The sequence below is a fragment of the Mustela nivalis genome (genome assembly GCF_964662115.1).
Source record: "Mustela nivalis genome assembly, chromosome: 1".
Lineage (NCBI taxonomy): Eukaryota > Metazoa > Chordata > Mammalia > Carnivora > Mustelidae > Mustela > Mustela nivalis.
Genome location: NC_139020.1, coordinates 5,440,666 through 5,453,537, shown reverse-complemented (window position 1 = coordinate 5,453,537; position 12,872 = coordinate 5,440,666). Strand labels below are relative to the sequence as shown.

The 12,872-nt window shown below is 45.6% G+C and overlaps 1 protein-coding gene across 1 annotated transcript in view; it reads left to right on the top strand.

The window, feature by feature from the left end:
* The first annotated feature begins 294 nt into the window (after positions 1–294).
* PCP4 (Purkinje cell protein 4) overlaps positions 295–12,872 on the top strand; it is a 54,029-nt gene continuing 41,451 nt past the window's right edge. The window contains exon 1 of the mRNA XM_082744931.1: positions 295–487. Within this exon, the coding sequence (XP_082601057.1) occupies positions 479–487 (9 nt within the window). The 5' untranslated portion in view covers positions 295–478. The remainder of the gene's footprint in view (positions 488–12,872) is intronic.

Genomic DNA, 12,872 nt, shown 5'->3' with positions numbered 1-12,872 from the left:
AGGGGAGGTTGCAGCTCTTGGAGGAGAGCATGGGCTGTTGTTTCCAGAATTGGCCTTTGAAAAACACACCTTCTTTCCACTGATATTGAAAACGTATTTTCCATGCGTCTAAGTCCTGGACTCTTGAGTTAATAGACAATGGCAAACCCGTGATGATCTTTGTACCTCTTACTCGACCTTAAAAAAAAAAAAAAAAAAAAAAAATCAAGCGGTTCCTTCCTTCCCTGGCAGAATGTGGAGCAGAAACCTGGCTGGCTTTCCGCTGCATTCCACTAGGGGGCCCCTCCTGCTCTCAGATGTCTGCCAGGCGTGCAGGCAGGTGCAGGAAGCTCATTGGCTTACGGGAGGCATGATGCCACCGGGCAGCCCTTTTTAAGAGAAAAGCCAGGACCGGTGGAATAGCGACCCCTGAGCAGCATCCTGGGTGCTGAGCACGGTGCCGAGCGCAGGGATCCCGCAGCTGCCGTGTTAGAGCAACATGAGTGAGGTGAGTGGCCCTGTAAGCTGCAGAGGGAGACTTGGGGGTGAGAGGGGACGGGGGCCACAGTTGGTCTCGGAAAATATGAAGGGTTCCCAGTGGCGACGGAGCACAGATCAGCCCTGAAACTCTTTGCTTTGAGGGCTGACCCTATGGACATCTTGGTTGGTATGGCAGGTACAGACCCTGGTTAAGTTTGCAACTTTTTAAAAAAAATTGCCTTAGAAGGAGAAAGGGATTCATTGTGCTTCTGATTTGACTGTGACTTTGGAAAGTGCTTTGGGTGTAAGACCTCCAGAGAGAAAGCTGATGCTAGTCTTGGCGTCTCTGGAGGTTTGGGTGGCTTCCCGCTTGTCCTCACGTGTTTGCCTGGGGATACCTTGTGGAATGTTGGCAGGAAGGCTACCCGGTGACGGTCAGGCTTGGGAGAGAAGCAGGGGAAGGATCTCACGGCAGGGCCGTGGGGAAGCACAAACTCTCTGTGCAGTCAATCAGAGCACCGGTAACAGAGGCAGCTTGCCAGGACCGTGACAAACCTGCCTGTGGGGACGGGGCCGAAGACAGGACAGACGTGGATGGAAGACCAGCTACCATGTTCCTTTGCAAGTCCCTTCTCTGAATATGTTTCTAAAGAAGAGATTTTGTTGGGGGCAAACTGAGAGCTCATTTTATTTTTAAAAAGAGCCTGTTCTCTTTCTTTCTTTTAAATGAAGCAGGTTTGGGGGTCTACCACCCCCTCACTCAGCTCAGTAACCCAGACAAGTCCATTTTCATGTCTTTTGGGTCGGCACTTCAATAATGACTTTTAAAGACCTTTTGTATTCTCTATCTTTTTTTTTTTTTTTTGACAGATGGGTGATCCTTTTTTTGGAAGTCTAGAGTAAAATTAACTTCAGAAATAAGATGTGCCTTCACTACATCTCTCTCTCTCTGATGGGTGACTTTTGACATAAACGTGACAGGAAGAAGTGCGGGAAGTATATATGGTTTAGGAGTGAGGGTTGGGACAGAGTGGGGGTGAGGCAGTGTGGAAGGACGGGGGGAAGCTGGGAGCCTCCCCCCGTGGATATGGCTGGGAGCTCCCGAAATGCCAGTGCACCTCCCTTTTGCCTGTTCTCAGCCCCCAGCTCTGTGTCTAGTGCTTCACTTGTGTTACCCCATTTGCCTCCCCAAATTGTGTGAGGAAAGTGCTAGTATTATTTGCAGTTGACAGATGGGGACACTGAGGCACAGAGAAGTTCAAGGTCAGCTGGTTCCAGGTCGGAGGCAAGTGAGGGGCAGGACTCAGGCTGCGTGGCTGGCGGCCGGCCGCCGGGTGGATCTCAGGGTCCAGAGAGCGTATGGAGCTCTCTGAGCCCTGGATGCCACCGAAGGAGGGGGAGGAAGAAGAGCTGGGGCCCGAAGCAGAGACGGGGCGAGGTGGACCTGGCCTCCAGGTCCCGCGGCTTTCTGCTGGACTCCATGAGATTTCTGAGGCTTCTACCCTGTGTCAGCTCACCCTGCTCCCAGCGAGAAGTGATGGCTAGGGAGAGTTGGCCAGTAGGTATACAAATGAACAGTTTCACGGGGGAGTCAGAAAATAGTAGCGCACTGGGGGGCCTTTTTTCCCTAGTTGGCTGCTCTGGGTTCATCTGGAGCGGTGGTGCTCCTGCGGGCTCCCCTGGGGCTCTCACTGCATCTTTAGCCGGGGCTGGTGGCTGGCATCACACACAGGAGCTTTCCAGAATGCCTCAGCTCAGCGGGGTTCACCCAACTGTGGGTCCCCAGGGAGAAAGCAAACATCCCAGAGCTCAGCCCATGATTAGGGTCACAACCTCGTTTCTGCTGAATGCAAAATTAGGGCAGCTCTGCAGTTGTGCCCTGCCCCCCCCCGCCCCCCTTCCATTCCCTTAGACACGTTAGCAGGCCACCGGAAAAGCTTCCTTGAATGTTGATAAAATACTGCAGGAGGCACATCTGATGCCTTGACCTCCCTTTGCTCCCACCACACCCCTTCCAACTCCCTCCTCCAACTCTCTCCTCTCCTGTCCCTCCTGCACCAGGCCCCCCACACCCACCCCTGTCACATGCAGCCCTAGTCCTCTGGCCACCAGCTGGGTGACCAGCTCTCTGGCTGGTCCCCAAGTTTCTGGGTGCGTGTCCCTCAGAGAGTGGGAATTTGTCCTTTCACTAAAACTTAAATCTGCTTAAAACATTTAATAAAGTCAAACAGAAGCTCCTTTCTGGGTAGAGCACTGAACCTCTCCCCACCCCAAAGCTTTTCCTTAGTTGGTTGAATTACATGTGGCTTCTTGTTTTAATAGCTTGCAGGCAGGGACGGATTTCAGATGATCGTTTACTTGCTCGTGTAGGTAATTACTGCAGAGGGCCAAAGCAATGGATTTTGTCAGACTTTCCTCTGACTTCGGGATTTGTTTGAGTCTGGTGGGGGACTAGCGTCTGCTCCAGCTGACAGGGTTTGGGGCCCGCGGCAGAAACCCCCGAGCTCACAGCTGCTCCTTTGAACCGTGCTGGAGCTGGGCTGCGAGGAGAGGCCCCCAAAGGGCCAAATGGTCCCTGAGTGGGCCCTACTGCTCCAGCTCTTCTAGCTTTGAGGGGGAAGGCGGTGAGGGGTGGGGACTTGGGGACTGAGCTGGCTTTCCATGGAGTGACTCGAAGACGCAGTGTCATCTCTATCCCCCGTGACAAGGCTTCTCGGAGAGAATGGTGATTGAAAAGAGCTGCTCCGGTGTAGTGAGGCAAGTCAAGTCCACATTTAGGGCACTGAGGGAGTGGAGGTGGTTTGTGGGGGTGTCCAACTTACATTTCAGGATTAAAGTATGTCAGATGGGCGTGGAGATAATTTAGTAGGAATCACAATGCAGGTTAAGGTGTGTTAGTTGGGTCAGGAATCCTCACCACTAAGGCCGAACTTTACGAAGTCCTCTTCTCTCTCCAACTGGACCCGCCGCACAGGAGAAGAAAAAGACTCCCCTTGTCGAAACACCAAATACGAGTCCCATGAACAAGGACAGTCTGTCCTATTTTCTTGTGCAGGTGTGAGTTTTTAAGTTGCTCTTCAAAAGAACTTATTTAGGAGAGCCAGGAGCAAAATTTTAATGCAATAAAGGCACGCATTTGGAGAATCAATTTAAAAAATGACACCCATCATCACCCTATTCGAGAGAGGGTGGGGGCAGCCCTTATTGAGTAATGCCTCGGATGACAGCTCTTAATTAGACCTGAGACCCCTTAGAGAAAGTGTTTTCCTGACACCGCTCTTTTCTTGCACAGGCTTGGATGGGAGGTGGCAACTCCGTGTCAGGGTTATGAGCCTTTCTTCCACCCAGACACTGCCCACAAAAGGATTGTGCCCATCAGAGGCATGGTAGGAACACACTGCGGACATTTAAGGGCAAATGTTTAGACCCACATGCTTTTCCTTAACACAGCATCAGAAGCTACTGGCTACGCATTAAATCTCTAAAGAAGGAAGGGAACAGTGAACCACGTTGTCTGGAGAGATTTGCAAGGGGAGGATGAGCTCACTTAAGTCTTGGGTGGGGGCATAGGAAGGACAGGATTCTTTTTTTTCCCCCAAAAGTAGCCATTGGTCAAAAAATATCATATGACCCTTTTTTGGACTTACCTAGTCAGTCGTCGAGGAAACCCATTGATAAGACAAACTGTAGGAAACCGAACTGAAATGAGAATTATCATAGTCGTGTGATTTAATATGACTTCATCATGAACTCTAGCGAATGCTAACGGGCAGGTGACCTGGTTCGCAGAGAACCGTGTGCTTTAGACCAGTTAAACGCAGATTCTGAGGGGAACCGCATAAGATGGATTTTACAACTGGCTGCAAGGGCCTAGCAACAGAAGGCCGAAGGACAATTCAATTTCTTCTGTAATTTTTAAAAATTATTTATTTATTTTCAGCATAACAGTATTCATTGTTTTTGCACCACACCCAGTGCTCCATGCAATCCGTGCCCTCTCTAATACCCACCACCTGGTACCCCGACCTCCCACCCCCCGCCCCTTTGAACCCCTCAGATTGTTTTTCAGAGTCCATAGTCTCTCATGGTTCACCTCCCCTTCCAATTTGCCCCAACTCCCTTCTCCTCTCCATCTCCCCATGTCCTCCATGCTATTTGTTATGCTCCACAAATAAGTGAAACCATATGATAATGGACTCTCTCTGCTTGACTTATTTCACTCAGCATCATCTCTTCCAGTCCAGTCCATGTTGCTACAAAAGTTGGGTCTTCTGTAATTTTAACCTCATTTGGGGGTAGACCAGCAGCAGGGATGTAGGAAGGTCTAGAGGATCCGCGTTCTGCTGGATCATACCAGTTAGGCACTCGCTCTACTCTGACTGGGGATGTTAGGTCCAGAAAGACACCCGTCCCAACTTGGGTTCTCAGTTCAACTTTTCTGGAGTGGGAACAAGTCACAGTTCAGCCGGGGAATGTAACTGCTGGGCTGACGGTTGTCATGGGTTGCCGTACAATTTGTTTCCCTGATCCTACATTTCATTAACGAATGGTGTGTCCCAAACAGGAGTCTCCCTGTTTTCCTCTTTTGAATTCTAAGAATGACAGAACGCAAGATGTACTTTTTTTTTTTCAGAAGGAAAAATTGAAAAAAATGACTCACACTTGATTTTATTAAAGATTTAGTTGAATAGTGTGATCAAGATGAAAAGGAAATACTTTTTTTTTGGTCAGGGACAGTGCCTTGAATTTATGATGAATATATTTTCGGCGTTATTTTTAAAATTATAATTTCTGCCTTCATGAGAGGTGTTGTCACAGGGGGAAGGCTGTCACCGTTTGTGAAACTGTGGTCCTTCCGTCCTCAGCTCTGTCCTTCTGGGCTCACCGTACTATCTGAACAGCTGAATCACATCATGAGCCCAAGTCTGGAGCTTTTCACTAATTTAGAAAGGCTTTCTAGAAGGGGCTTCTTGCTGGAGGGTGGTGGGAAAGAAGGACTTTAGAAAATACATACACACAGATCTATGTTATGTTTGCCTGATGGTTTTATAAAACACAGCATCCAAGCTCATGCTGTTACTGTCTTCATCTGTTTGGGTTGCTATAAGAAAGTCCCACAGTTGAGTGCCTTATAAACCATAGACAATTCCTGCTCACAGTTCCAGAGGCTGGAAGTCTGAGATCAGGGAGCTGGCTTGGTCGGGTGAGAATCCTCTTCCTGGTTCATAGACACCCTCCTTTCTGTGTCCTCATATGTTGGAAGAAGGGACAGGGAGAGCCTGGGGTCTTTTTTTTTTTTTTTTTTAGAGATTTTTAAAAATTTATATATTTGACACAGAGAAAGATCACAAGAGAGAGAACACAAGCAGGGTGAGTGGGAGAGGGAGAAGCTGACTCCCCGCTGAGCAGGGAGCCCGTGTGGGGCTCCATCTCAGGGTCCTGGGATCATGAATGAAGCTGAAAGGAGACGCTTAACAACTGAACTCCCCAGGTGCCCCAAGACTGGGGTCTTTGCTGTGAGAGCCTGAGTCTCATTTGTGGTAGCTCCCCGCTCCCCAAAGTCCCACTCCTAATGCCTTCAGCTTGGGGATTAGGATTTCAGTGCATGAAGTTTGAAGAGACACAAACATCCAGACCATAGAAAGTGCTATGGGTTGCATTTTATTTATTGGCATGGGTCATGTTGGCCTATGGCTGTGACCTTCCTTAGGACAGGAACGAATTTACATTGTCCACAAGACCTGGCTTCTGGTCTGGCACTTGGCGATATTCCTTTATGGGGCGAATAAGGGGATTTTGTGGATTTTTCAGTTAATGGGACCAACAGACTGAACACCCTCTTTTCTAAATGTTGAGATTTGTAGTCCAGACGGGTTTGGAAAATAAAAATTCTCTCTCTCTCTCTCTCTCTCTCTTTTTTTTTTAACTCCTGGTTTGAAACCTGGTTTTTGTCATTTAAATCTTTTAAGTTGGAAATGGATACATTGTTATATATGCAAAATAAATGCTTTGACAGCAGGCAAAAAGTGAGAAAATCTGGGGAGAATCTGGACAGAAAGAACCCTTGACATTTGGAAAAATGTCAACGAAAACAGGGGAGCTGAGGGAGGGACAGATAATTCTAATATTCTGTAGTCCGCGGTTGTCTCCACTGGGACCATTTCACTTTAGATAAGCTCTGTGAAATTCAAACAAAAGGAGCTGTAGGCAGAGCGGCAGAGCCCGTGAATGCCCTACAAAACGGTTTGCTGGATTGAAATAGAAAACCAATCTGATTGTGCTTCAGGGGGGATCAGAGAGAGCCTGAGCAGATCTTTAGTGAGATAATTCCTCGCGTCGAGTCACGGTCGACCACACTGCAAATCCTGGTATGCTGTGGAAGGCAAAGTATATCCCACATGCAGAAAGCAAGTTGCGTATTCAAATATTTTAATTCATATTTAAAAATTAACGATGTTTATATTCATTAACCAAATGTTTAAATTGATAGTTGCATATACAAGTGTTTTAAGTTAACTTATATCTTACATAGAAATATATGACAATTCATATGCTAAAAAGAGATGCATTTGCCTGTTCTCTGGGGAAACCAGACACTGAACTGGGTGACTTTGCCCCCGTGCGGTCCAGCAGCCTCTGTCTCTGCATTCCTATCATTCCTGGGTATCGACCGTTTACCGGGCTTCATCCCATCTTTGGAAAGAAGTGAGGTACAAGTAACGAGGAAAGAAATATTTTCCATTCGATTTGGTACAGGTGCCTTTCAAGCATGGATATGAGGATATTCTACAGATCATTGTTTTGTGCCATAAACCAAGTGAGTTTGCCACAGCTGCCGCTGGTCCAGACCTATAAATCGAACATTCATTTCTGGGCTGTTTCACACGAACAGTTCAGTGTAAGTTACACATTCCAGGCATCAGTGTGCTTGAATATTGTTTGTGCCTTGCAAATAGCCCGAAATTTATGCTTCAGAATCTCACTGAATGACTTCACATTCCATTTCTGAAAGGGAAATGCTTGGCCGTATTTATACCATTGCCGGCAGAAAAATCAATCACCCTCTAAATGCCATTATTTTGTATTTTACTCTTGAACTGCCACCTTATAAATAAAAAGAAGACAAACTAGCACCATAAAGCAGGAGGGTAATCATCCACAAATTGAAAACTCCCCTGCAAAACGTTGAGGGGAGAAGCGGCTAAAAAGTATGAATTGGTAGAAGTATTGGAATGAAGCAATTTTCGTATCATGATGTAACTAAACTACAGAACAGGAAAACCCTTTTTCTTGGAAGGTTTATGCTCCCAGTTTGAGGGCAGTCATGGGCTTTGCCAAGACTGAAATATCTCAAGTCATCGGTACTCTGATCCTTTACCCAATGGTATGGAATGCCTTTTGAAAGTTAGTTTTTGAATATTTGGTTATGACTCTTTGGAAGCTATTTGATAGCTGAGGTTGTATCTGGCTTGGCTGGAGATTACACTTTTCCTGCTATTACAGTCCCAACTGCGGAGTAGCAGCGCAGCAAAGAAATGGTCATCTGTCCTCATAACACACAACTGGCTTGGCCAAGGTTCTAACAAAGTGATCAGTTATCTTGATTTTTTTTTTTAAGATTTTATTTATTTACTTGACAGAGATCACAAGCAGGCAGAGAGGCAGGTGGAGGGAGACCGAGAAGTAGGCTCCCTCCTGAGCAGAGAGCCTGCCACAGGGCTCCATCCCAGGGCCCTGAGATCATGACCTGAGCCAAAGGCAGAGGCTTAACCCACTGAGCCACCCAGGCACCCCTGGTTATTTTGATTTTATACAATACCTGAAAAGAGGACCCCAGAAGTTGACAAGACTCATCAACAATTGTCTTGCCCAAATGAGACAAGTAAAAATAGAACAAGAAAATATGTTCTCTCTTTCTCCCCAAGAATTTTTTTTTTTTTTTTGCCAGTATTCTTTTATATCCATCAGGCGCTAAGTGCCACTATTTAAAAATTAAATAAGATATTATACCTGGGGTACCTGGGTGGCTCAGTTTGTTAAGCCTCTGCCTTCGGCTCAGGTCATGATCTTGGAGTCCCAGGATCGAGCCCCGCATTGGGCTCTCTGCTCAGCAGGGAGTCTGCTTTCCCTGTGCCCTTCAGCCTGCTCGTGCTTTCCCTCTCGATCTCCCTCACTCTCAAATAAATAAATAAATAAATAAATAAATTCTTTTTAAAAAAAGATATTATGCCTGTTTTATTTTATTTTATTTAGTATTTCTTTTTAAAACTTTTTTTAAATTATTTTTTATAAACACATATGTTTATCCCCAGGGGTACAGGTCTGTGGATCACCAGGTTTACACACTTCACAGCACTCACCAAAGCACATACCCTCCCCAATGTCCATAATCCCACCCCCTTCTCCCAAACCCCCTCCCCCCAGCAACCCTCAGTTTGTTTTGTGAGATTAAGAGTCACTTATGGTTTGTCTCCCTCCCAATCCCATCTTGTTTCATTGATTCTTCTCGTACCCACTTAAGCCCCCATGTTGCATCAAACTTTTAAGTAATCTGTACACCCAAATGGGGCGTGAACTAGCAACCCTGAGATTAAGAGTCTCACGCTCCACTGACCAAGCTAGCCAGGTGCAACCCCCATTCCTGTTTTTAAATGGAAGATTCTGACACATGTAATTTCCTTATAAGTAACATCCCTCCTTTGTCAGAGATTATGAGAAAAATATCACTTTTCTTTTCCTGGGCTTACCAAAATGGCAAAGCGCACCTGGGCTTTTCTTTTTCACATTTTCCAACGCTTGTTTGATAGGCAGAGAAATCCCCGATGCCGTGAATTGGTCAAGCAGTCTCGACGATGGCACTGCCTCCAGTCTGATGGCTGTGGGTCAGGAGCTCGCCTTGGTGCTCATGAAGCTGTTCTAGCAGTAGCGCCAAGGTTAGGTCGTACTCCCGCTGCTTCCTTGTTGTTTTTGCTGATGGTGTTTGTATTCTTTTCAATCTGTGCAATTTGATGCAGTTTTTTTTTTTTTAATTTGGGTAAAAAGCCTACCATAATATTTGCTATCTTACCCATTTTTAAGTGTATAATTCGGTAGTGTAACATGTATTTACTTTATTATGAAATAGACCTCCAGAACTGGGTCCTCCTGCAAAACCGGAATTCTACACCGTTAGACAACAAGTCCCTTCCCCCAAACCCCCTTCCTCTGGCGATCACTCTTCTCCTTTCTGTCTCTGTGGATCTGATTACTCCAGGGGCCTCATATACATGGGCTCAGTACTTGTCCTTTTGTGCCCGGTTGATTACACTCAGCATGATGTCCTCAAGGTTCTTCCATGTCATGGCATGCAAGACTTTCTAAAAGTCACTTTCCTACTAAGCGGGAAGATTAGTTTCGTTAAAGGTAGATTATGTAATCTATAAATCCTCCTCCCGGAGCTCAAGGAACTGCAATGCAGCACATGGTGATATTCTGAGAGCAAGTCAAGAGTTGTGGGACTCCCATTCTTTCCTACTCACCAAGTGACATTGTCCCTATCAATCCCGAAAGTAGCTATGGATAAAACCTTATTTTGTTCTTATTGATTTCCGAGCCTAGAAAGATATACATAGAAATTTTAAAGTTTCCTTCACCATGCCTGGTCGTGAGAGTTAAGAACCTTACAGTTCCAGAGATGCCATTCCTGCTATAGTCTGTATCAGTGCTGCCCCCTGGGATTGTGCTGTGTACAACCTGTGCAGCTGAACATGGTAGTCCTGCCCTTTCCTGGGGCGTAGTCATCCTGCTTAAAGACCACTGACCTAGAGAAAAATGGTCATTTCTATGTTCCTACTTAGAATTCACGGAATTGAAGGAGACCACAGTTGTCATTTTATTCAAAGTAGTCATTTTAAAATAGGGAGCTGAGTGCCTGAAGGCAAATTTTGTTAAAAAATCACAGAGATTCTTGAGGAAAAGCCAGTGTGGGTTTCACTTACACATTTCCTTTCCTATTAGATTTCTCATTTTCTGTCACATCCTGGATACAACCCAATTTCTTTTACACCTGCCCCAATTCCATTTAGGTTTTAGATATGAAATCTATGAAAAACAGTATTGTCCTGGATTTTTTTTTTTTTTATTAGCCTTGAGTAAAAAAAGAGCAGCTACAGAAATCTTGGTGAAGTCATTCTTTCTGCCCCCAGGTCTTCCACTTTATTTCTAGAGGTTCAAGTGTGTACTCTGAACCTCAACTCTTGTCCCAATAATGTAAGGAGAGGTCAGTGAGCGTTGGTGCACGGCTACCATGAAGTTCCTTGTTGAGACTGACGCTGACCGTCTTCTGACTTGCCTGCCAATTTCCTTGACTTTGTCTTTACATCAATCACTTTCATTTCTTGCCTTACCCCCATCTCTGTTTGAGTAAGAAAGAGCATCTGAACCCCTCAAATAGAACTCTTAAAAAAACCTTTGCTCAGAGAATGGCAGCCCTTTGGTCAAAACCATTGTGTGTATCATCACATATTTTGTCAGCCATGTTTCCTCCTGCCTTCTAGAGTGGGAACCTTTAAAACAGAAACTATGTCTTCTACACTTTTCCTCTCTCTGGTACCTGCCCTTCAACCCACATGGATGGGGAATCTATACATGTTGCACGCTGTGCTGGGTGAACGAAGAAGACATGGCCCGTACCTCTCACGGAGCTTAGAGGCTATCCAGGGAGACAGAATCCTGTGAAATTAACCCAACTTCACATGTGGTCACTGTATAAACTAGTGGAAACACTGACTAGTGCCATTGTTGTAGGAAGGAGAGGAAGGAAGGGTTCAGGGGACCTTCCCCATAGAGTCAATGCTTCTAGAAGTAGGATCTCAGTACATATTGACTGAGGAATAACCACCATGGCTAATGGTTAGTCTGAAAATTTATGGATTTTAGAACCACATGACAATTTAGCAATCTTCAAGTCTGAGGAACAGATACATATCCATTATGATACTATAGTTGATTTCTACCTCTTGCCTGATGATACAAATTGCTTTAAATGTGTCATTTTCCCAACCTTATCAATGGATATTTAGGTTCTATTAAATTATCATGTCTTCCTTTAAAAGTGTTCAGTGAGTCATCTCTTTAGGACTTTGGAAGCAGATTACATGTGTATCGTCAAGAAGACTTTTGGAATTGTGCAAATTGTGCCTATTGTTGCATTTTGAAAGTTCCATGTTCTGCTTGTGAGAAATGCCTAAGTGAATTCAGATATGCCTGTAGCCCTCCTTCCATATGAGTATTAACGTTTGTCCAGGGCAAGATATCACAGCTCACGTTGTATCTCAGAGCCCCTGGTGGATTCCTCACCATTCTGAGTGGCTTCTTCTCTTTGGAGTTGATTCAAGGCATGGGCTCATCCTGATATTTATAACTCTGTTCTCACATATGCATAAGTCCTGTCAAAATACAGAGATAATACGGTGCCACATCGCAAATATTATTTCTGGCAATGTTCTATACCTCAGAAATGTGGGCTATTTCACCTATTCGGGAAAATATTTTCTTAAAATAGATGTAGCAATTTGTCAAATCCCTCCACCAAATACCTCATGCGAGTTTACTGTTGTCTTTTCATCTGGATTTAATCCGTTCCATCTTTAAGGAGGACTCATCCTGGGGCACTATTTAGTGAATTTCCACACCACCTTTTTTCTTGCTGCGTTCTTGCTGAGAGCCAGATTTGGCTGAAATTCACGCGAGAGCTCCCTGACCATGGAATTTGGGATGAGGATTTTGAATTCTTACATGACAAACGCATAAAGGCAGCATCCTGTTGTAACTTCAGTACTGTAAGCAGTGCCCTTGGGGGGACACCTGACTCTCTCTCCCAGGTCCCTTGCATATTTCCACAAGGAGGAAAGACAGGGACTGAGGAGTCAGGCGGATCTCCACCAGCAATGAGGCAATTTCAAGACGAGCAGCAGCTGTGGGGTTGTTTGCTCCTGTCTACTTCCTCATAAGATGCCTTCTGAGGTGATGGTGGCTCAGACAGAGCTGGACAGTCCTGGGGAAGTCCATGTTTGGCCAGTAGGGCAGGACAGTGGCACGGGTGTGGGGCCCCAGGGAAAAACAGACATGTGGGGGCTCCAAGGAAAACATTATTAAGAATTTCAAGACCGGGATGCCTGGGTGGCTCAGTTGGTTAAGCGTCTGCCTTTGGTGCATGTCATGATCCCAGGGTCCTTGGATTGAGTCCCACATCCGGCTCTCTGCTCAATGCAGAGCCTGCTTCTCCCTCTGCCCCTCCCCCCAACTCCTGTGCTTGCTCTCTCTTTCTCTCTCTCTGACAAACAAACAAACAAACAAACAAAACACAAAACAACAGCAACAACAAAAACCAAAACCAAAAACAACCTTTCTTCCAAAATATTAAAAAAAAAATA